The sequence below is a fragment of the Oncorhynchus mykiss genome, chromosome 6 (genome assembly GCF_057628025.1).
Source record: "Oncorhynchus mykiss isolate SJ-2025 chromosome 6, ASM5762802v1, whole genome shotgun sequence".
Classification (NCBI taxonomy): Eukaryota; Metazoa; Chordata; class Actinopteri; order Salmoniformes; family Salmonidae; genus Oncorhynchus; species Oncorhynchus mykiss.
The window spans coordinates 69476299-69500283 of NC_143027.1; the positions used below are offsets into that span (position 1 = coordinate 69476299).

A 23985-nucleotide genomic window follows, 5' to 3' on the forward strand; every position below is an offset into this window, starting at 1 on the left:
AAAACCTGCAACATAGACACCAGGGTAGATCAGCATATCATCAGGACTATCAAATCCCAACTCAAACAGGATTTCCTGAGTCTCACTGCCAACAAAGTGATTTTTCTGAGGAGCCTGCTACAGAGAGCAATAGTAATGGCGTCTTTTTGTAGGCACTAATTCCAGCATGGTGTGTTGAGCAAAGCCTATGGGAAAATGAATGGCGTTTTTGTAGGTTTTTTGGGTGAATGCCAAAATAAGGGCTGTGGTAAACACAGGCTTAGGAGATCTTATAAGTTTTGTTCTACAAGATAATCGTCATCGGCTAACATCACTTTTGTGAATTTTGAAGCATTTACGGTGTATGTAATAAAACATTTAAAAACGACACCCAAAGGCTTCTTAATTCATAAAGGTCGCGTTAACTGACTGATATCTCATAGAACAAAACGTATAAGCACTCAATTATCTCAAGTAAGAAAGTTAAATCAGGCTACTTTTTAAGCTCAAACTCTGATGATCCTTCTACATTTTCTGAAAACAGTAAATGGACTAAAGTGCACAAATTCCTCTTCCTTGCCTAAGTAAGTTCTGTCTGACACTGGCATCATAACAGAAGAATAGGATAGGTGATGCTTTAATCATTTTATCTCGGCAGGCTTTTAAATTGAGAAAAACAGTGATTGACCCTGGTCAGTCAATCAACTGCTCTTACCTCTGCCAGTCTCTAGCTGACTCGATGGTTAACCCGTCAACTAAAAGTGAGTCTTTGTTTTCATTTCAACAATTTACTATCTGTGATGTGCTAGATGCCTTGCTTAAGATTAATGTTTTAAAAAATCCACTGGGGCTGGTATGCCTGATTAATTTTTTCTGGAGCTCTCTGCCCCCTGTTGCGGAATCATTAACCCATTAGTTTTACCTGAATGAGCCCATTTGTCTGGTATTAGGTAATATGTTAATATTAACTCTGCTGTTATTATTGTACTATTAATAACATAATAATAATAACTGGTTATAATACCTGGTTATTAGATACAGTCCTTACCAATTGTGCTATTGCAGTTCGGTTCCATTTTTATTTACTCTCGTCCCTCATTTGATATGCATACATTCATCCTGCTCCATTCATTGCATTCCATGTGTACATTCATTGTCTCTCTGTTTCTGTACCTTTACAGAACCATACCCATGTACATACCCATGTTCATCTTCTCCTGTGTGTGATTAAAGTTATTATGTGTGATTAAAATTCCTGCTTTATTCCCCTCTAACCAGGGGCGGTGTCAGTGAGTTTCAAACCAGTAAATATGTAGAGCTGGGTCACTCTCTTCCATGGTCCTTTGCCTCGCCGGATTTGTGACTTTTGCTGACAACATTACAATATGGTGGCCCACAGAGACTACACAGGGTACTTTCCGCACTGCCCACCTGCGGTCCAGTGGAGTATGGTTCCGGGGTGTCCAATGGACGACTACCATTTGGATTATACCTTCTCTCTGGAGACTATGGGAACCCCCAGCCTGACGACGGTGCAACATGGACCCTATGTCCTCTCTCCTCCACCTGTAAGATGCTGCTCAGCATCAGGTGGGGCCGCAACCCAGCGCATGGATTTGTCTTCTGCTTTTGAGTGCCGGGGGTTGCAGCACCGTGGACATCGCTGGATATGGTGTGCAGGAGGCCCATTTTTCCCGTGTTGAACAGAATATACAGTCTTCTTAGCATTATGTAAGGGGTTGTCTCTTCGGAACCGGCACCGTTGCCAGATATTTATATATATATTTTTTTTTACCTTTATTTAACTAGGCAAGTCAGTTAAGAACAAATTCTTACTTACAATGACGGTCTACCAAAAGGCTAAAGGCCTGCTGTGGGACGGGGGCCTGGGATTAAAAATACAATAAAAATACAATATAAACAAAGGACAAAACACATCACAACAAGAGACAAGACAACACTTCATAAAGAGAGACCGGAGACAACAACATAGCAAGGCAGCAACACATGACAACGCATCATGCTAGCAACACAACATAACAACGAGACAACACTACATAAAGAGAGACCTAAGACAACATAGCATGGCAGCAACACAACATAACAACAACATGGTAGCTACACAACATTGTAGCAGAAAACATGGCACAGAGATAACAATACATCACCCAAAGCAGCCACAACTCAGTAAGAGTGTCCATGATTAAGTCTTTGAATTAAGAAATTGAGATAAAACTGTCCAGTTTGAGTGTTTGTTGCAGCTCGTTCCAGTTGCTAGCTGCAACGAACTGAAAAGAGCAGCGATCCAGGGATGTGTGTGCTTTGGGGACTTTTAACAGACTGTGACTGGCAGAACGGGTGTTGTATGTGGAGGATGAGGACTGTAATAGATATCTCAGATGGGGGGAGTGAGGCCTGAAAGGGTTTTATATTTAAGCATCAACCAGTGGGTCTTGCGACGGGTATACAGAGATGACCAGTTTACAGAGGAGTATAGAGTGCAGTGATGTGTCCTATAAGGAGCATTGGGGGCAAATATGATGGCTGAATGGTAAAGAACATCTAGCCGCTCGAGACCACCCTTACTTGCCGTTCTATAAATATGTCTCCGTAATCTAGCATGGGTAGGATGGTCATCTGAATCAGGGTTAGTTTGGCAGCTGGGGTGAAAGAGGAATGATTATGATAGAGGAAACCAAGTCTAGATTTAACTTTAGCCTGCAGCTTTGATATGTGCTGAGAGAAGGGCAGTGTACGTTCTAGCCATACTCCCAAGTACTTGTATAAGGGCTCTAAACTAAACCTCAAGCTCTAAACCCTCAGAGGTAGTAATAGCACCTATGGGAAGAGGGGCATTCTTCTTACCAAACCACATGACCTTTGCTTTGGAGGTGTTCAGAACAAGGTTAAGGGTAGAGAAAACTTGTTTTACACTGAGAAAGCTTTGTTGTAGAGCATTTAACACAACATTTGGGGAGGGGCCAGCTGACTCTAATACTGCATCATCTGCATACAAATGGATGAGAGAGCTTCCTACTGCCTGAGCTATGTTGTTGATGTAGATTGAGAAGAGCGTGGGCCTAGGATCGAGCCTTGGGGTACTCCCTTGGTGACAGGCAGTGGCTGAGACAGCAGTTTTTCTGACTTTATACACTGCATTCTTTGAGAGTGGTAGTTAACAAACCAGGCCAAAGACCCCTCAGAGACACCAATACTCCTTAGCCAGCTCACAAGAATGGAATGGTCTACCGTATTAAAAGCTTTGGCCAAGTCAACTAAAATAGCAGCACAATATTGCTTAGATTCAAGGGCAATGGTGACATCATTAAGGACCTTTAAGGTTGCAGTGACACGTCCATAACCTGAGCGGAAACCAGATTGAAAACTATAGACATCAAGAAAGCCAGTCAGTTGATTATTGACAAGTTTTTCCAACACTTTTGATAAATAGAAATAGGCCTATAACAGTTTGGATCTCCCCCTTTAAATAAAGGACAAACCGTGGCTGCCTTCCAAGCAATGGGGACCTCCCCAGAAAGGAGAGACAGGTTAAAAGGTTGGAGATAGGCTTGGCGATGAAAGGGGGAGCAACCTTAAAGAAGAAAGGGTCTAAACTATCTGACCCAGATGGTTCTTTCGGACCAAGTTTAAGGAGCTCCTTTAGCACCTCGGATTCAGTGACTGCCTGCAGGGAGAAACTTTGTAGCGGGGCAGGGGAAAAAGAGGGAGAGGCATTGGGGATAGTTGCATTAGAAGGGATGGGAGATTAGGAAATGTTGGACGGGCAAGGGGGCATTCCTGAGTCAAGTAGGAATCCTGACTTAATGAAGTGGTGATTAAAGAGCCCAGCCATGTGCTTCGTGTCAGTAACAACCACATCATCAACATTGAGGGACATGGGCAGCTGTGAGGAGGAGGGTTTATTCTCAAGGTCTTTAATCGTTTCGCAGAACTTCTTGGGGTTAAACCCTCAGAGAGGGAACTGCTCCTTAAAGTAACTAACTTTGGCCTTCCGGGTAGCCTGAACACACTTATTTCTCATTTGCCTGAACAAGAGCCAGTCAGCCTGAGGATTCGTGTGCCAAGTCTTTCGCCAAATGCAATTCTTGAGGTGGAGTAACTCTGCAAGATCAAGGTCAAACCAGGGACTGAACTTGTTTTAATTCAAATGTTCTTTATTGGGGCGTGATTGTTAACAATACCACTGAAAAGAAGGTCCAAGCATCTTCAACAGAGAGGATCAAGCTCATTCTATACCATTTTACAGAGGCCAGTTCATGAAGGAAAGCTTGCTCATTAAAATTGTTTAGCAAGCGTCTATGACAAATCAGGACAGGTCATTTCACTGAGCAACCATTACGAACACAGGCTGTAAAACAGTGATCACTAAGGTCATTACAGAAAACACCAGACTGATACCTATCAGGATTATTTGTGAGGATAACATTGAGGAGAGTAGCCTTTTCTGGGCGTTTGGAGTCATACCTTGTGGGATTGGTGATCATCTGAGAAAGATTTAGGGGGTCCCATTGATTTAGGACTTGGTCAGGTGGTTAAAGCATGTCCCAGTTTAGGTCACCTAGCAGGACAAATTCAGACTTAGTGTAAGTGGCCAGGAGAGAGCTTAGGGCAGGTAGGGTACAGGCCGGTGCTGATGGAGGATGATAGCACCCAGCAACAGTCAACAAAGAGCTATTTGAAAGTTTAATGCTTAAAACCAGCAAATCAAATTGTTTGGGGACAGACTTGGTGGAGACAAACCGAGCACTGAAAGTGATCCTTGGTAAAGATTGCCACTCCCCCACCTTTGGAAGATCTGTCTTGCCGAAAAAGGTTATAACCAGAAAGGTTAACGTCAGTTTTCAAACACTCTTCCTTAACCACGTCTCAGTAATGACCAAAACATCTGGATTGGAGCTGTGAACCCACACCTTCAATTGATCCATTTTAAGTAATAAACTTCTAGTGTTAACGTGCAGAACAAGCATTTTAGGCAGGTAGCCTAGGACAACAACAAATAAAAGCTTGTACTGACCGTTTCATCAACATGAAAGAGAGGAGGATGGCTTTGGTGTTTCTCTACATGTAGGGTGAGTCAACATGTTTCTCTCCTTGGATGAAAGTGCATGGACGTATCCACACACGCACACAGAAATCAGAACCATGGACAGCCACATATTTTACCCACACACCGCTACTATTTATGTTGCCCATTTGTATATCCACATTGTAGGGTATTATGTCATCTGTTTACATTAAGTGCTGTTGTTATTAACGTGCAATTATTTAATACCTGGTTATTAGATACAGTCCTTACCTATTGTGCTATTGCAGTTCTGTTCTATTTTTATTCACTGTTGTGGGCCAATTGATATGCATACATTCATTCCTACTCTGTTCATTGCATTCCATGTGTACATTCATTGTCTCTCTGTTTCTGTACCTTTACAGAACCATACCCATGTACATACCCATGTTCATCTTCTCCTGTGTGTGATTAAAGTTCCTGTGTGTTAACTCTTGGGCTGCTTTATTCCTCTCTAACCGGGGGCAGTGTCAGTGAGTCACAAACCAGTAAAATAAACTACATGACCAAAAGTATGTGGGAACCTGGTCCTGCCTCTCGCTTAATAGTTGAACGCAGGTTATTCAGTCAAAGTTCCTATCAGTCCTAGACTATGGCCACATCATCAATAAGAACGTAGCTGCCACTTCATTAAAGCATTAGATGCAGTTTATCCTAGCACACTGCGCTTTATTACGGGTGACAATTTTAGTACTCTGCATTCTCTACCAGAAAGTTGGTTGGCCCTCTTTGATGTCACATATGTTGACACATTGATATGTTTTCATTTATAAAGCCTTTTTACAAAAAAGTCCCATTGTAACATCATTACTAAACTTTATACATATGAGTTATCACACCCGAGCTCAAGGATGGCTAACTCTGGGAATTCCTTTGGTCTCTAATGAGTTAGGTAAATCAGCTTTGAGGTTTTTTGTACCTTATCTGTGAAACAATCTTCAAAATGTTCTTAAATGTGATGTTTTGCTGCCTCTAGGCCAAAGGTCTTCAATCAACGCTCTTTCTGCATGCATTTTGTATTTATATTCTGATGTGTGTATTTTCTGTAATGTATGTAATTCCGGGCTCATCTGTAAAAGAGACCTTGGTCCCAGTATTATTCCCTGATAAAATATTGAATACATAAAATATGTGCAGGGTTACGAGGTAAGTGAGGTAGATATGTACATACAAGTAACAGGATAGATAATAAACAGAAGCAGCAGGAGCTGTGATGAGTTAAAGGAGTTCGTTCAAAAACGGTCAATGTAGATAGTCCTGGTAGCTATTTGGTTAACTATTTAGCAGTCTCGTGGCTTGGGGGTAGAAGTTTCGTGGTGGGTGTGTTTTTCTGCTGTGGATTGCATCTTGATTTACTTAAAGGGAATATAGACATCCATTTTACACGAGCCTGCTAGCCTGAGGCTGCCTCTGTCCTTTATACCTTTGTCCGCACTTAGCACAACTGCCTCAGTCTATCCTACCTCCATGGTAACGGCATCTGGGTGCAGGAACTCTCTAGTGGACACACGTGACTATCCCTAGGCAACAGTCAGGGATTTACATAAAATCGGTCCAATTGATCCTCCTCGGTTGCCTCATTGGGCATGCGCCTTTTCTTTTTTTTTTTTTACTGAAAACAACACAGAATTCCAGTAGACTAAAACTGATATTTCTGGTTCCTTCGTATTGAAAGATTGTCAGGTTATGGGATTTCTAAACAGCAGACTTTAATCATGTCAATCCCTGATATTGCACCGAGTTATCAATTGGAGAGCAGTTTTCACTGGTGAGCCAAGATACTTATTTTATTTTGCAAATTATTTGAAGTAGCTGCCTCTAGTCCTGCTTTTACTGTAATGCATGATAGTTGAAAATGTAAGTTGACTATTATAATACTATTATAGCCTAGCCTATAAACTGTTTCATTGTGGGTTGATTGCATTCAACTAGTTTACTGTAATCCCATAATTTATTTGATGCATTGCTTATTCCACATACCATTAAAACCAGGTGTAATGAGTACGCTGGGAGTCGGGAAGCAAGTTCAGGAAGTGTATTGAATAAATAAATGAACATAGAACAAAACAAGAAACACGAGTAGTGTACAGACATGAAACACTGAAACAGGAAAAAATAACGTAAATAATAAAAATAAAGAACCAAAGGAAGTGACCGAACATAGGGAAGATAATCAGGAAGGTGATGAAGTCCAGGTGAGTCTGATGAGTCGCTGGTGCGCGAAACGATGGTGACAGGTGTGCGTAGTAATGAGCAGCCTGGTGACCTAGAGCGTTGGAGAGGGAATTAATGTGACACCAGGGACTATTAAAATGTACATTGCTGCCTGCTGTAACTTCAGCACTTTAGATTACTGTATTGTCAATGATGTTGCTGTTAGTTCAATGTAATTTCTGTCCAGGTTAGCTCAAGGTCTAGGCCTGTCCTGAGCCAAGCTGAAGGTAATTTACTCATATTTGATTGCCTGATATCATGTCATTATTGATGTTCTGCACACTCCGAACTCTGCAGAAATATAGACCCAAGATAAATAAGGGGAGTTGGTAGCATGACATCTAATTTCATAGTGCATGTCCAGGCAGCTATAGCAGATTAAAATGAACCAGGATGTTCTTTCAGAGGACTCCCCCTTTTTTTTGACATTCGATCATGACTGAATCAACTCGGCTGGCTTTTTAGAAAATTCATAACAGCTTGCATTGGAGTTTCCAATGCCAGCCTGTGATATAAAGAGCAGCTCAATCCTCAGTCTTCCACAGATTTACTGAAGGCATTTAACTGAATTGGGGCTCCATACGGTTCATATTCCTTTAGCTGGAGGGCATACTTTTCTCTCTAATGTATTGATATTTGGTTACTCACTGGATATGGATGTATTGTGCATTAATGTATAGAGATTATGTAAATCAGCAACTGCTGAAATAGATCTTCATGTGGTTTGATATTCTACAGATGTGAATGAATAATCTCTCTGGCACCACTATGATGGGTTAGGGCAGAAGAGTCCTACTCGCATGGATAAGTCTGAGCCTGTTTGTGAGTTTCCATACAGTCACAGGTAAGAATGTATGTTCTGTTTAATTCACATTTAACAACTATGAAATGCTTTGATTAGCTGTAAACAAAAAGATATATATATATATATATATATATGAGATTGTATTAAACAATTTGGTATGGCTGTAAATCGCTCCTTTCCCAATTAATGCATCATTTGACAGACTACTACATTCCCTTTTCTATAATATGTCAATCTTTTCCAGGGGACAGAGAGCCTCATCCAGCTTCATACTAGATATGGTCAGCTGGAGGGCAGACTGGTCAGAGTGAGAGAGAGCCAGAGGAAGGTGGCTGCCTACCTGGGGATCCCCTGAGCCCCCTTGTCGGGCCGCTGAAGTTCCAGGCCCCCCAGTCTCCCCGGGTGTGGCAGGGACTGAGAGACACCAAGGCTCACCCCCCCTCTGTATGAGCCTAAGCAGTAATGTCTCAGAGAGACAGGCAGGGAGACAAACAGCCTATACTGTTTAATGGGGAACTCTGAATCATGCGTATTTTGATTAACATTTTGCCATTCATGTTTGTATTGATAGTGTAAGAAAATGTCACCTTTCTTGTCCTCCTAACACATAGGTGTCTGCAGAACATGAACCACACTAGACAGATGGGGGACCTGTACGGAGGTCGGTTCCCTGTCCTAACCACCTCAGAGGACTCCCTTTACCTGAATATCTACACACCAGTCAAACCTGGGGACCCAAGGAAACTACCAGTGAGGAGAGACATGAGAATGTACTCATATCTACCTTAAGAGTAGACAAACATGTCTGCTGGTGGTGTTGCTGTCTTTTTTTGCGTGTGTATACTGTGCATCTAGGAAAACAGATATTTGCTGATACAGAAAGATGCACTGGCTGTCTGTATGTAGGCTTACTTTGGGCACTGATCCATGGTTCTGTCTGTCATCAGGACTGTTCCACAAGGCCATCAGTCAGAGTGGAGAACCCCTTGTCTCTATGTTCATCCAGGATGACCCCAAACCTGCTGCACAGGTGATCTGCTGTTTCACTGTGTGCTGATCATAACAGCAAGTCTCAAGGATCCCAGACATTGTTTCATATACAATATCAGAACTGGATAAAACCACAAGGTTTTAGACTGTCATTATTATTCTGGTACAATGTAACGTGTTGTAATTAGTCATTCAAATGCTCTGGTTTCAATCTCTCCTTCTTCCAGCTGGTGGCACAGAGAGCAGGCTGTCTCAGTGATGACTCTGCAGAGCTCATGACCTGCCTCAGTGCCCTCAGGCCACTGGACAGAGAGGTGGCTACACCTGCACTGGTAGGTTTGTTCTGAGCCTCACACTCACCCTACAGTATGTGGGGTGAATGTATCTGAATGCCAGGCTGTTTCTGCTTTAGCTAACTTGTACTGTATAGCGCTGTTGAATGCAACAACATGGCTGTTTGTGACTTCCATTCTGGGGCCCATCCTCTCTCCACTGTCCCATCCCTGTGTCTGTGCACAGGGATGGGACAGTCATCCTCACCAACCCGGAGGAAGTCCTGCAGACCAAGAGCTTCTTGGGTTTCCCCAGCATCCTAGGGATCAACAATCATGAGTATGGCTGGATGCTCCCACATGTATGTCCCTGCATGAAGATATGAAAACTGTCATATAATTTACAGGTAAATGTACTTTTATCATTTTATTTTTGACCAGTTTTTCCTGTTTCCTAGCTTGGATCTTGAAATGACCTGTGAAAACATGATGATTATGATCCTGGCGTTTATGCTTCAGAAACTGGTTAGTGAACTCTGGTGGCAGCCAGGGTTGGGTAGGTTACTTTCTAAATGTAATTTTTTAGAGTTACTAGTTTCCTGTCCAAAACTGTAATCAGTAATGTAACTTTTGGATTGCCCAAACTCAGTGACGTAATCAGATTACTTTCAGTTGCTGTTTGATGACTTTCTCCTTAAGAGGCACTAGAAGACGAAGTAAAGGATCCATCAAATGCATTTGGTGTGTCATCATGGTGGTCTCTGACTTGTGGTCAGACTTGCTCAGGTGGAACTAACTTAAACTTGCGTCTTTTTTAAATGCTGATTTTGAATGACATCAGAAAGGTGTCAATGTATTTTCTTTCAAAAGCATCCTTTCTGAATTTAAAAGTAATCCACGAAGGAATAATTTAGCTTTTAAAAAGTATCTGTAATCTGATTACAATATATTTGCTGGTGACAGAACAATCGGAACTTCACTTCCACTTTTTTAATACCATGATGCACGCAGGAAAATACACACTGGGATGATAACAGAATATTATCAACCTGTTGATTTAAGAGGAGATCCTAGAGTTCCTCATTTTGTCACACAAGACTGTTACTTGATTGGTTAATATAGAACGGTGGGTAGGCTTTATGCAAAATATAAATGACGTTTGTCTGATAATAGGCAGGCCAAAGATTGGGATTTGTCGAAAAAGACAAACAGGTTTTGCAGCTGCTTGACATGGACAAATTGAGTATTCTAAAGGATCTACAAAACAAGTCTGTACACTCTGGGAAATATACAGTACCAGTCAAAAGTTTGGACACCTACTCATTCAAGGGTTTTTCTTTATTTTGAATATTTTCTGCATTGATAAATAATAGTGAAGACATCAAAACTATGAAATAACACATATGGAATCATGTAGTAACCAAAAAAGTGTTAAACAAATCAAAATATGTTATATTTGAGATTCTTCAAATAGCCACCCTTTGCCTTGATAACAGCTTTGCCCACTCTTGGCATTCTCTCAACCAGCTTCATGAGGTAGTCCCCTGGAATGCATTTTTATTAACAGTCAAATTGACATATGTCAAGAACGGCTCAAATAAGCAACGAGAAACAGTCCATTATTACTTTAAGACATGAAGGTCAGTTAATCCTGGAAATTAAGAACTTTGGACATTTCTTCAAGTGCAGTTGCAAAAAACATTGTGTCATTATGAAACTGGCTCTCGTGAGGATCACCACAGGAAAGGAAGACACCTCTGCTGCGGAGTTCATTAGAGTTACCAGCCCCAGGAATTGCATCCCAAATCAATGCTTCAGAGTTCAAGTAACGGACACATCTCAACATCAACTGTTCAGAGGAGACTGTGTGAATCAGGCTTTCATGGTCGAATTGCTGCAAAGAAACCATTACTAAAGGACACCAAGAAGAAGAGACTTGCTTGGGCCAAAAAACACAAGTAATGGACATTAGATTGGTGGAAATCTGTCCTTTGGTCTGAGTCCAAATTGGAGATTTTTAGTTCCAACCGGTGTGTCTTTGTGAGATGCAGAGTAGGTGAAAGGATGATCTCCACGTGTGTGGTTCCCACCATGACGCATGGAGGTGTGAGGGTGCATTGGTGGTGACATTGTCTGTGATTTATTTTGAATTCAAGGTACACTTAACCAGCATGGCTACCACAGCATTCTGCAGCAATACACCATCCCATCTGGTTTGTGCGTAGTCCCACTATCATTTTGTTTTTCAATAGGACAATGACCCCAAACACACATCCAGGCTGTGTAAGGGCTATTTGACCAAGATGGAGTGTGATGGAGGGCTGCAGCAGATGACCTGGCCTCTACAATCACCCAACCTAAACCCAATTGAGATGGTTTGGGATGAGTTGGACCACAGAGTGAAGGAAAAGCAGGTAACAAGTGCTCAGCATATGTGGGAACTCCTTCAAAACTGTTGAAAAAGCATTCCTTATGAAGCTGGTTGAGAAAATGCTGAGTGTGCAAAGCTGTCAAGGCAAAGGGTGGCTACTTTGAAGAATCTCATATTTTGTTTTGGCACTTTTTTTGGTTACTACATGATTCCATATGTTATTTCATAGTTTTGATGTCCACTAATATTCTACAATGTAGAAAATAGTAAAAATAAAGAAACCCTTGACTGAGTAGGTGTCCAAACTTTTGACTGGTACTGTATATACAATGTTTATGTATACATACATGGTATATAAAAATCCACTAGTGACACTTAATACAGTACTTTTTTTTTGTAATCAGTTTCTCCCCAACCCTGGTGGCAGCTTTATAATGAAACATCTAGCAGTCTGGTCCATGAGCTGTATTTTAAACCCTGTATCTCCCTGGTAGCATCTGCCACACTCTGCCCTGGGGATCATCGTAGAGGAGTACTTTGGTGACATGAAGGACCCCGTGGGGATCAGAGATGCCTTCTTGGAGCTTATGGGAGATCTACTGATTGTGGTCCCAGGGGGTGTAGAGGTGAGGCATACACTGGGAACTATACCAATCAGATGCCATATTTTTTCTTCTCTTTAGAAACCTCCTGGAAGACATTATTTGATAATTATTAATAAATCATTTTAAGATAGTATATCTAAATGATTGAGACTTTTTTTAGTTGACAGACATGGTCTGTTGATATTCACAGATACATTACACACTTATCTGTCTATGCAAGATTCAGGTTGCTTGATGTACTACTATGAGTTCCAGCAGCGCCCCTCCATGGTCACATCAGCAGACCACTGGTGGAGGCTTTGTGAAAGCAGACCACTGGTGGAGGCTTTGTGAAAGCAGACCACTGGTGGAGGCTTTGTGAAAGCAGACCACTGGTGGAGGCTTTGTGAAAGCAGACCACTGGTGGACAGATGACAGTGATGGGTAGTTAAACATTTTTTATATATATATATATATATATATATATATATATATATGTGTGTATATATATATACTGGAGAAATTGTAGGCTAAATATATTTGAAAACCTTGTTTCTACATCAAATTCTGGGGGGAACTGTTCATAACAATAACATGAGTTCACAGTAACTTGTTAGTAAGTCTGATGTTAATACTGTGACGTGACAAAAGACTGAGGAAGATTATATTTGGACAAGCTTATTCTGCTGAGCCTTATTCTGCAGCTTTTCTTGGAAACAGAACTTAAAAAAGTTTTCCACTCATAGATAACACGACAGAGGAGGAACGACAGTTTAGTAGGACCATGATGAAATACTGGACAACTTTGCCAGAACAGGGTGAGAAATGCCTTGTTCTCTCGCTCTGTGTATTTAGTTGGAGAAGCTTCCAACACATACATGTAACAAGAACCAGATTTCTGTCATGTAATCAAGTTTTCATACCGCCAGAAGTTCTGAGTTTTCTGAGTAAATAGATTTCTAAATAAGTTACAGAAGAGTTCATATTAGACAAAGGACAGTTTAAGACTCCCTACTGTATGCAAAAAAAATCAAATGCTACTGTGTACCAAGTATGCTTTTCATATCGACTTAGCGGTTACTCTACATTTATGGTAGCTCAACCACCAATTGCATTGGGTCATAGTAGTTTGGAAAGTTTTCAGACACCTTGACTATTTTCACATTGTTACAACCTTATTATAAAATTGATTTAAATCGTTTTCCCCCCACATCAATCTACACACACTACCCCATAGTGACAAAGCAAAACAGGTTTAAATGTTTTTGCAATTGTATAAAAGGGACTATTACATTTACGTAAGTATTCAGACCCTTTACTCAGTACTTTTGTTGAAGCACGTTTAGCAGCGATTACAGTCTTGAGTCTTCTTGGGTATGACGATGCAAGATTGGCACACCTGTATTTGGGGAGTTTCTCCCATTCTTCTCTGCTCCTCTCAAGCTTTCAGGTTGGATGGGGAGTGTTGCTGCAAAGCTATTTTCAGGTTTCTCCAGAGATGTTCGATCAGGTTCAAGTCCAGACTCTTGCTGGGCTACTCAAGGACATTCAGAGACTTGTCCCGAAGCCACTCCTGCATTGTCTTAGCTGTGTGCTTAGGGTCGTTGTCCTGTTGCATGGTGAACCTTCACCCCAGTCTGAGGTCCTGAGCGCTCTGGAGCAGGTATTAATCAAGGATCTCTCCATACTTTGCTCTTATTTGTCTGTCCCTCGATCCTGACTTGTCTCCCAGTCCCTGCCGCTGAAGAACATCCCCACAGCATGATGCTGCCATCACGATGCTTCGCCGTAGGGACGGTGCCAGGTTTCCTCCAGACATGATGTTTGGCATTCAGGTCAAATAGTTCCATCTTGGTTTCATCAGACTATAAAAGATTCAGACAAAAAAAAAAAAAAAAATTAGGTGCATTTTGGCAAACTCTAAGCGGGCTGTCATGTGCCTTTTTACTGAGGAGTGGCTTCTGTCTGGCCACTACCATTAAAGGCCTAATTGGTGGTGCTGCAGAGATGGTTGCCCTTCTGGAAGGTTTTCCCATATCCACAGAGGGGCTCTGTCAGAGTGACCATCGGGTTCTTGGTCACCTCCCTGACCAAGGTCCTTCTCCCCTGATTGCTCAGTTTGGCCGGGCATCCAGCTCTAGAGTCTTGGTGGTTCCAAACTTCTTCCATTTAAGAATGGAGGCCACTGTGTTCTTGGAAACCTTGAATGCTGCAGAATTGTTTTGGTACCCTTCCCTCGATCTGTACCTTGACACAATCCCATCTCAGAGCTCTACAGACAATTCCTTCAACCTCATGGTTTGGTTTTTGCTCTGACATGCACTGTCAACTGTGGGACCTTTTTTATATAGACAGGTGTGTGCCTTTCCAAATCATGTCCAATCAATTGAATTTACCACAGGTGGACTCCAAGTTGTAGAAACATTTCAAGGATGCACCTGAGCTAAATTTCGAGTCTCATAGCAAGGGTGTGAATACTTATGAAAATAAGGTATTTATGTATTTGTAATACATTTGCAAAAATGAAAACATCTGTTTTTGCTTTGTCATTATGGGGTATTGTGTGTAGATTGAGGATTTGGTGTCTTAAATCTATTCTGAATAAGGATGTAATGTAACAATGTGGAAAAAGTGAAGTGGTCTGAATACACTATGTAAAATGAAGTCTTCATAAGTGCACCAGCTCATATGATGCCAATGGGTTGTCTCTCTGTTCCTGTAGTAACCCTAATGGAGAGAGTGTGTTTGCTTGGCCGACACTCACTACACATCCAGGCCAACCTCGGGCTGGGCAGTGTCTCAGAGAAGAAGAGAGCCCAGTTCTGGAGAGAAGACTTCCCTAAAGGACTGCAGACTGCTGGACACAAAGACGCACAGAGTGACCAGTAGAACTGAATGTTCACTATGTAAAATGTTGTTCTAGGAGTGTCCATGTTGTTGCCCTCCACTCCAGTCTGCTATTAGGTTACAGTATATGAGGCTTTCTTTGCCTTTTTCCTTATTTTGTGTCATATTTTGGCCATTTTAATATTCCAGATTTTCTTTAATGGTTTTTATAAAATATTTTATTTAGCAATTGTTTAACATTTATGTAGGTTATTTTGATCTTGCTGTGTTCATATGTCCATTAAAGCCATAAAATAATTAAGTGTGACTGATTAGACGATTGTCCTTCTGCTTAGTAATAAAACATTGTAATTAGACACTTACCTGATAGTGCTTGAGACATTGATTTAGCCTGCGTGCAGTGTGCGATTTCTCAGTGGAGACTCGATATGTGCACTCATTTGTCCAAACAGTTAGTTTCTTTAGGACAAATTTAGGAATGTCCTTCCCCGTTAGTTACGGTTGCTTGCGTTATACGTTTTGTAACATAATCTGCTTAATGAATGTACCCCACGTTTGCTTTTGACGGTGTAAGGTTTGGTCTTTCCGAGCTACCATACAGAAAAAAACATCCCTGACAAGCAGCTGTTGCTACAATGTTACAGAACTCCCACGTGCGCAAATCAATCTGTGGTCACTTTGTGATAGTTTGACTAATCGTCAGTGATTTGTGAGAATTTTCTACATCTTCGACGAGAGGAAAATGGAGGCCGTTATTACGATTAATCCCGGTAAATGATTGCTGCGTGTTTAGCGATAAGTCACTAATGCTAACGCATGCCAATGGATGGTAGCCTAGCAGTTACCGTTATGAAGTTGGGATTTACATGACCCTTTCTTCAAAACTGTAATTTCATCAAGCATGTGAATTGTTTTCTGTTTAGGGGCCACGAAATGGGACATCCGAGAGAAAGTTTGGGATTACATTGAAGCTAAGAATCTTGCAAACTTTCCAAGGCCTGTGCACAACAGAATCCCCAATTTTAAGGTAGGGCTTTTCTGGAGGTTCAGTGTACTGCAATTTGATTGAATTATTCCTAAAGCTAACCCTCTTAGTATTTGTCAAAATATCACGTTTGAAACCATGTTTGTCTGTAGTTTAAATGTATATTTTGCGTGTGCTGCTGGTAAGGTCCCATATAGCCATTTTGAAAAGTATTGTAAAATGTTCATTGTGCGCTCTCCACAGCCATTGGTCTGCACTAATAAATGTCTCTAGCTAGCCTTACCTAAACATCAGACTGCTACCATGGTTACTCCATGACACCAGTCTGAAAGTAGCTGTAAAAAATGTTGAAGAAAATAATACTTACACTTTACCGGTTGTACATGCTGTTGTTCCTTTTGGCTGTAGGAGGTTGAGATCAGGTATCAACAGGAAAGTGTTGTTTACCCGACTTTTTGCTCTATGTTAACAATAGCCGAATGTAACCGAATGCGTTTGTATTTATTAGGGATCCCCATTAGCTTCTGCCAAGTCAGCAGTTACTCTTCCTGGGGTCCAAACACATTAAGGCACTTACATCACACACACAAAACAAAACATTAACACAGTACATCATATTTAAAAATGTTTTATTTTTATTTATCTAGGCAAGTCAGTGAAGAACAAATTCTTATTTACAATGATGGCCTGACAAAATGCCTCCCGCGGGGATGGCGGCTGGGATAAATTTAAATTAATTTTTTTTTTTTAAATGTATAGGACAAAACACACATCACGACAAGAGAGACGACACTAAATAAAGAGAGACCTAAGACGTGTTGCTGCCATCCTATGATAACACATGGTAGCAACACATCATGGTAGCAGCATGAAACAGGGTACAAACATTATTTGGCACAGATGACGACAACAACAGAAAAGGCAAGTAGGTAGAGACAATACATCACACAAAGCAACCACAACTGTCAGTAAGAGTGTCCATGATTGAGTCTTTGAATGAAGAGTTTGAGTGTTTGTTGCAGCTCGTTCCAGTCGCTAGCTGCAGTGAACTGAAAAGAGGAGTGACCCAGGGATGTGTGTGCTTTGGGGACTTTTAACAGAATGTGACTGGCAGAACAGGTGTTGTATGTGGAGGATGAGGGCTGCAGTAGATATCTCAGATATGGGGGGGGGGGCCTAAGAGGGTTTTATATAACATTATTACACAACTACATATCTAAAATACAGAATGTATAGTACCACATACAACATTATTACAATGTACGTGTGTGTAGTGTGCGTGTCAGTACGTGTCTCTTCACAGTACCCACTGTTTCATAAGGTGTATTTTTATCTTTTTTTAAATCTTATTCTGCTGCTTGCATCAGTTACCTAATGTGGAATAGAGTTTCATGTAGTCATGGCTCTATGTAGTACTGTGTGCCTCCCATAGTCTGTTCTGGACATGGGGATTGTGAAGAGCCCCCTGGTGGCATGTCTGGTGGGGTATGCATGTCTGAGCTGTGTGCTAGTAGTTTAAACAGACAGCTCGGTGCATTCAGCTTGTCAACACTTCTTACAAAAACAAATAGTGTGGAAGCCAATCTCTCTACTTTGAGCCATGAGATTGACATGCATGTTATTAATGTTAGCTCTCTGTGTACATTTAAGGGCCACCCTTGCTGCCCTGTTCTGAGCCAATTGTCACCTGACCACACGACTGAACAGCAGTCCAAGTGCGACAAAATGAGGTCCTGTAGGACCTGCCTTTTTGATAGTGTTGTTAAGAAGGCAGAGAAGAGCTTTATTATGGATAGACTTCTCCCCATCTTAGCTACTGTTGTATCAACATGTTTTGACCACAACAGTTTACAATCCAGGGTTACTCCAAGCAGTTTAGTAAGTTCAACTTGCTCAATTTCCATATTATTCATTACAAGGTTTAGATGTGGTTTATTTTTTTGTCCCAAATACAATGCTTTTAGTTTTTTTTAAATGTTTAGGACTAACTAATTCCTTTCTACCCATTCTGAAACTAACCACAGCTCTTTCAGTGTTGCAGTCATTTCAGTCGCTGTAGTAGCTGAAGTGTATATACACATATGTTTTTCTGGCAGCAGACTGATCAATATTGTCCAAAGCCTCACTGAAGTCTAACAAAACAGTCCCACAACCTTTTTATAATTTATTCTCAGCCAATCATCTGTCATTTGTGTAAGTGCTGTGCTAGTTGAATGTAATTCCCTATAATCATGCTGAAAGTCTGTTGTCAATTGTATCTGGTCAAACACAATTTTTCCAAAGTTTACTAAGGGTTGGTAAAAGGCTGATTGGTCAGCTATTTGAGCAAGTAATGGGGGCTTTACTGACTTTTGCTTCTGTCCAGGCCTGAGGGCACACACTTTCTAGTAGGCTTAGATTGAAGATATGGCAAATAGGAGTGGCAATATTGTCCACTATTATCCTCAGTAATTTTCCATCCAAGTTGTCAGACCTTGTGGCTTGTCATTGTTGATAGACAACAATTTTTTGACCTCTTCCACACTCACTTTGCCGAATTCAAAATTCCAATGCTTGTCTTTCATAATTTGGTCAGTTATACTTGGATGTGTAGCGTTTGGTAATCTTGCCAATGAAAATAAAAAAAGTAGTTGCCAATATCAGTGGGTTTTGTAATGAATGAGCCATCTGATTCAATGAATGATGCTGCCAAGTGTGCCTTTTTGCTTAAAATGTCATTTAAGGTGCTCCAAAGCTTTTTACTATCATTCTATGTCGTTTATCTTTTATTTCATAGTATTGTTCCTTTTTATTCAGTTTAGTCACATAATTTCTACATTTTCAGTATGTTTACTAATCGGTTGTGCTGCCAGACCTTCAGTCAACTGAGGCATGTTTTCTCACAATTATCTGTAAGTGTTTGTCGTTCGGTTATTGTACAAGTGTTTTGCCACGTGCAAATTGCATCAGTATTGAAAATACAAACGATATACAGACGACTAGCACACTGAAGGTCAGGTTGATAACGCTACTCTGTAGATGTTTTGTCACACATTCCTACCTGCAAAGGACCAACCACACAGACAACCGGTATGTAGAGGTCGTGAGAGGAAGCTTTCCTGATCCAAACGCTCATTTCTGCCAAAGTAGAATTCTATGCAATTAAACTTGGGTTCTTCAGGCTATAGCTAGCCTAACTACCTTCTTATATATGTCATATTGTAAGCTAGTAGCTATCATAGTACCTTCTGTCTTTGACCTGTGGTAAAATCTCTATTTTCAGAAAAACTATTTTTGACACATGCTTTTGAACCCCTTATCCTGTGTGTGTGTGTGTGTGTGTGTGTGTGTGTGGATGCGTGCTTGTCTTGCTGTATGTGGTTGTCTATGCGGTCAGGGTGCGGTCCCGGCCTGTGACCGTCTCTCAGCCCTGCAGGAGTTCAAGTCCAGCCAGACGGTCAAAGTGAACCCGGACCGACCCCAGCAGCAGGCACGCTACATCACCCTGGATGTAAGTGTGCACTCACATCCTTTCTCCTTACCCCCTCTCCCCCTCTCTGCCCCCAGGGTGCCCACACTGCCTGCGCCAAGGTGTCGGAGCTGCAGGTATTCAGTGAGACTGATGAGGTGAAGGTGGACCCTGACAAGCCGCTGGAGGGGGCGAGGCTGGCCGTGCTGCAGGTAGCCCTGGGTCACAGGCCACCATGAGCCTGGGCCATTGGTTCAGTAGTGTTGTCTCATCACCAGATCATAACCATGGAGTGCTGGCATTAGGTTATTTGTATTAGATGCCCTTTACTCATCTGTCTATGGTTTATATTCTCTTATCTTACTAAACTCTGGCCTCTGGCTTCTAGGCGAGGAAAACCCTGCTGGTGCCGACCCCTCGCCTTCGCACAGGACTCTTCAATAAGATTGTCCCGCCTGAGGGAGCAAGCAAAGAAGAACTGAGAGTGTGCTCCACCTCGCAGGCGAGTCAGTCCCTTCTCACTAGTGCTGAGCAATGAAATGAAATGTTTATATATATATATATTTTTTTAAACAACTAATTGACTTCAGTTCAATTATTTGAATTCAATTTTGTTCTGTTTTTTTCTTCTGTGAGCTCATTGTGCTGCAGAGATAAATCAGATCCAGCCCAAACTGTGCAACGTTGTAGTTTCCAACAGGCCAAAGTTCTACATAGTTTAGTACAGAACTTGACAGTTAAATATAATGAACATAATCCATTGTGCGTCTACTTGTCCGGTCTGATTCTTTTACGCCTGCTATGTAAGAGAGAGAAGAATGCGCGACCAAGAAGGGATACATAGAGAGCAGTTTCTTCATGCTTTATTTACTTTGAAGATCTGCTGAGATAATGATTTTGACAGGCAGCAGCTCTATAGAGATGAGATGATGACTTGGAATTTAATAATAAAGTCATCAAAATAAAACATGTCGTACACACAGCTGCAATATTAAAGTCAAGTCATGTTAATAAGTGAAAAGCAGTCACTACCATCATGGGACTTTTAGTAGTTGTGTTCTGTTACAGCATTCAACGCACGTAATGCGTAGTGCATTTCATGTTTATAAAAAATTGCAGTAATAAACTGAACAAACCTCAAAAAGAGCTAATCGCTCAACACTACTTCTCCCCCAACACCCACCCCAACACCGCCTAACATATCCCTCTCCATCCAGCCCCAGCGCACATGGATTCAACATCTCACTTTACCTCCTTCATTCACCACTTCCCATTCATTATCCCCATGAACATGCGGTCACTCTATACAACTTGGTGAATCCACCATAGAAGATCAAATGCTTTGTTCCCAGACTAGTTGGAGTGTCGGGTTTCAAACGTAAAATGTTTGAATCCAATGTTTCTTGTGATCTGGTGCACCTGTTCTCACCTTTTTCTGTCTTCCTTTTCTTTGTTTCTTCACCAGGGAGTGAAGGAGTTCAGCGTCCCTGTGGGTCTGGATTCCAAGGTTCAGGTGGATCTTCTGGTGGTTGGCTCTGTGGCCGTGTCTGAGAAAGGTGAGAGCCCGCAGAGAGAACTCTGTGGGCAGTGGACACCTAGCCTTGTCCAGGAAAGTTCCGGCTCAGCACCAACACCCATACTGTTAGGATTAATCTCATCTCTCCTTTCTCCTCAGGTTACCGGATAGGTAAAGGAGAGGGCTTTGCTGACATGGAGTATGCCATGATGCTCTGCATGGGGGCTGTGACCGAATCCACTGTGGTGGTTACCATCGTCCATGACTGCCAGGTTAGCCTGTTATCCCACCACATGAAGTCACACACTGTGTTTGGTCTTAACCTGAATAAGTGTTGCTTCATGCTCCAGATTCCTATTATTTTGCAATGTGTATCTGTGCTTGATGTCTGTGTATTTCTGCAGGTTGTTGACATCCCAGAGGATCTGATTGAGAGCCATGATATCACTGTGGACTACATCCTCACCCCGACCAGAGTCATCAAGACAGACTGCCAACGCCCCAAGCCCCAGGGCATCATCTGGACTAAGGTACAACACTAAATCTCACCCAGTTTACTGTCGTTCAATATGATTCATTCCATTGCCTATGCAGTTGTTCGAACTGCTGCTGCTAGCTACAGCTGCTGGTTTTACTCATACGACTGCTATTAGTTGCTGTATGTGGCTGAAACCTCAATGATTTGAGCTAGAAAACAGTTTTTAAAATGAGGCCAAAGTTGCTCCCATCTTCTGTAGTTTTCCAGTGACTTTTGGCTGCACCTCAAACCGTGTTGCTTGAGTTTTGTTTGCTCACCTTCCCGTAGAAGTATACCCATTACACACACACACACACACGCACGCTACCTCTGGGGTCCCTTAAGACCTCCATGCCCGTCCTGAGGACCCATGCTGACCTCGTAGACAGGAAGGCCATGTCTGTTCATCAAAGGCCTCTCCACTGGGCCAGCCTGGCTGTGCAAGGCCCAGTTAAAGAGAGGGCACCGGGGCCAAGGTAAAAACAATAGCACATTATATCCTGTACAGGAGCAGTCGCCATCAAAGCCTTAGCAGACACGCTCTGCCCTGGGAAATCAGAGAGCGGTCTTTATATAGCTTACCAGGGAAGTGGAATATCCCCCCACAATAAAGATGATACGGTCAGAGAGGTTATCAGCGCTCCTGAAGACTCTGTCAGTCTGTTTCCTCTGCATTCATGTACTGTAAGCATGGATGTGTTGTTATGGAGTACTGTTGTGTTGGTTGTTGTGCCCTTTGTGGTTTGTCGAGTAGTCTAGTCGTGCAATCTAGCATGCACTGAACATTTGCATGGTCACCTAAAACAGCATGAGCAGGCACCAAACATCAGCTTTCTTGATTGTTTATACCCCATCACTTTACTAAACTCCATTCTTCTTGGCGTGACCCAGAGCTGGGCTGCCCTTAACCCAGTGCCTTGGCTGACCTTGAGCAGCCCTGAGCCTGTCCTGTTGTATACCTGCAGCTGAACGCTGAGATGCTGGAGAAGATCCCCGTGCTGAAGAAGCTCCGGGCCTTGGAGGAGGAGCAAGGGAAGGACGTGACCCTGGGGACCCACCCTCCCCCGCAGCCCAGGGAGAGGGCCAGGAGGGAGCCCCGGAGGGACAGAGAGCCCAGGTCAGAGGGTGATAGACCCCGGCGTGAGCCCAGGCGCAGGCCTAGACGGGACACCCAAGAGGACTCTGAGAGGGACCCCAACGGGGAGTCCAGAGAGGAGACTGAGCAGAAACCCAGACGACGCCCACCAAGAGTGAGGAGGGAGGGGGGTAGAGAGGGGGGTAGGGATGGTGATGGGGAGGGGGAGGGAGGCCAGGAGGGAGGCAGAGAGGGGGGTAGGAGGGTCAGGGGATTCCGCAATGGGGGCTTCCGTGAGGGGGGCAGAGATGGAAGTAGGGGGAGAGGCAGAGGAGGAGGCCGGGAGGGGGCCAGGGGGAGGGGAAGAGAGGTGGACAGGGATGGGGTCAGGCAAGAGGGCAGGGAGGAAGGTGGTGAGCCCCGTGAGCGCAGGCCCCCCCTAACTGTGACCACAGTGTACCTGGGGGGCATCCCTGCCGGGCTGCGTGTCAGCGAGCTGAAGACTGCTCTCCGGGAGAGGGAGGCAGCCCCCATCCGTCTCACGTGGCAGGGTGCTCAGCACCGGGCCTTCCTGGACTACTTAGACCCCCAGGCTGCAGACCAGGCCCTGGCCGCCCTGGAGGGGCTCTCCCTGAACGGCCATGACCTGCAGGCTGAGCTGGCCAAGAGCCAGAGGGGAGGCAGGAGGCCAGGTCCAAGCAACCGGAGGCCCAGACCAAATACAGGCCCCAAAAATACAGCTAGAGAAAGTAGAGAGAGTACGAGTGAACCAGAGGCAGATTCCCCCAAGCAGGAGCTCAACCATAACGAGTAACTGTCTGCTTCTATGTCCATCTCTGTACAGAAGCCAAGCCAGCAGAAAGAAAAGGCTGTGGTTCATGAAAGGGAAGGATGATACCTTCACTGTACCAATGTGAAGTGTGAAAATATGTTTAATGCCTTAAGCAGAGTTTGGTTTGTCGTTATGGTTTTTAGTGTTGGTATTGATAACACGTAACCCCATTTACGTTTGAAATGTTCTTATACGGAAGTTTCATCCACACTGGCAGGCCTGTCTGTCAGTCACAAAGGAAGGAGAGGTTGGAGGTTTCCCTGTTAGTCTCTTTGTGCAGGGGCAATGTTTAATGCCCTACATGTAATGCCATCGGAATTCACAGGATATTTTGTGTACTAAATAAACCATACTTTGAGTTCATAGTTTTAACCATTTTGTCTTCTTTACAACTCAAAACCCAGGACTAATCAACCTATGACTGTCAAATGATGACCTGTGTACACACCGCTAGTCTGTCAGTA

At 42.8% G+C, this 23985-nt stretch overlaps 1 protein-coding gene and 2 long non-coding RNA genes across 3 annotated transcripts; all 3 read left to right on the top strand.

Annotated features, from left to right (window-relative positions):
* Nucleotides 1–6688: 6688 nt before the first annotated feature.
* On the top strand, nt 6689–9753 carry LOC149983065 (uncharacterized). Its single transcript, XR_016496842.1, has 5 exons — nt 6689–8123; nt 8329–8834; nt 9032–9114; nt 9302–9406; nt 9594–9753. It is a non-coding gene; the product is annotated as an uncharacterized LOC149983065 (long non-coding RNA).
* Nucleotides 9754–12211: 2458 nt separating this feature from the next.
* On the top strand, nt 12212–15445 carry LOC149983066 (uncharacterized). Its single transcript, XR_016496843.1, has 4 exons — nt 12212–12343; nt 12543–12745; nt 13048–13119; nt 15024–15445. It is a non-coding gene; the product is annotated as an uncharacterized LOC149983066 (long non-coding RNA).
* Nucleotides 15446–15688: 243 nt separating this feature from the next.
* Nucleotides 15689–23884, top strand: LOC110526477 (methenyltetrahydrofolate synthase domain-containing protein). The gene is made up of 8 exons (XM_021607474.3): nt 15689–15918; nt 16072–16175; nt 19680–19793; nt 19970–20083; nt 21047–21137; nt 21257–21369; nt 21502–21627; nt 22580–23884. The coding sequence occupies exons 1-8, from the start codon at nt 15891–15893 to the stop codon at nt 23501–23503; spliced, it is 1614 nt and encodes a 537-aa protein (XP_021463149.3). The 5' UTR covers nt 15689–15890; the 3' UTR covers nt 23504–23884.
* The last annotated feature ends 101 nt before the right edge of the window (nt 23885–23985 follow it).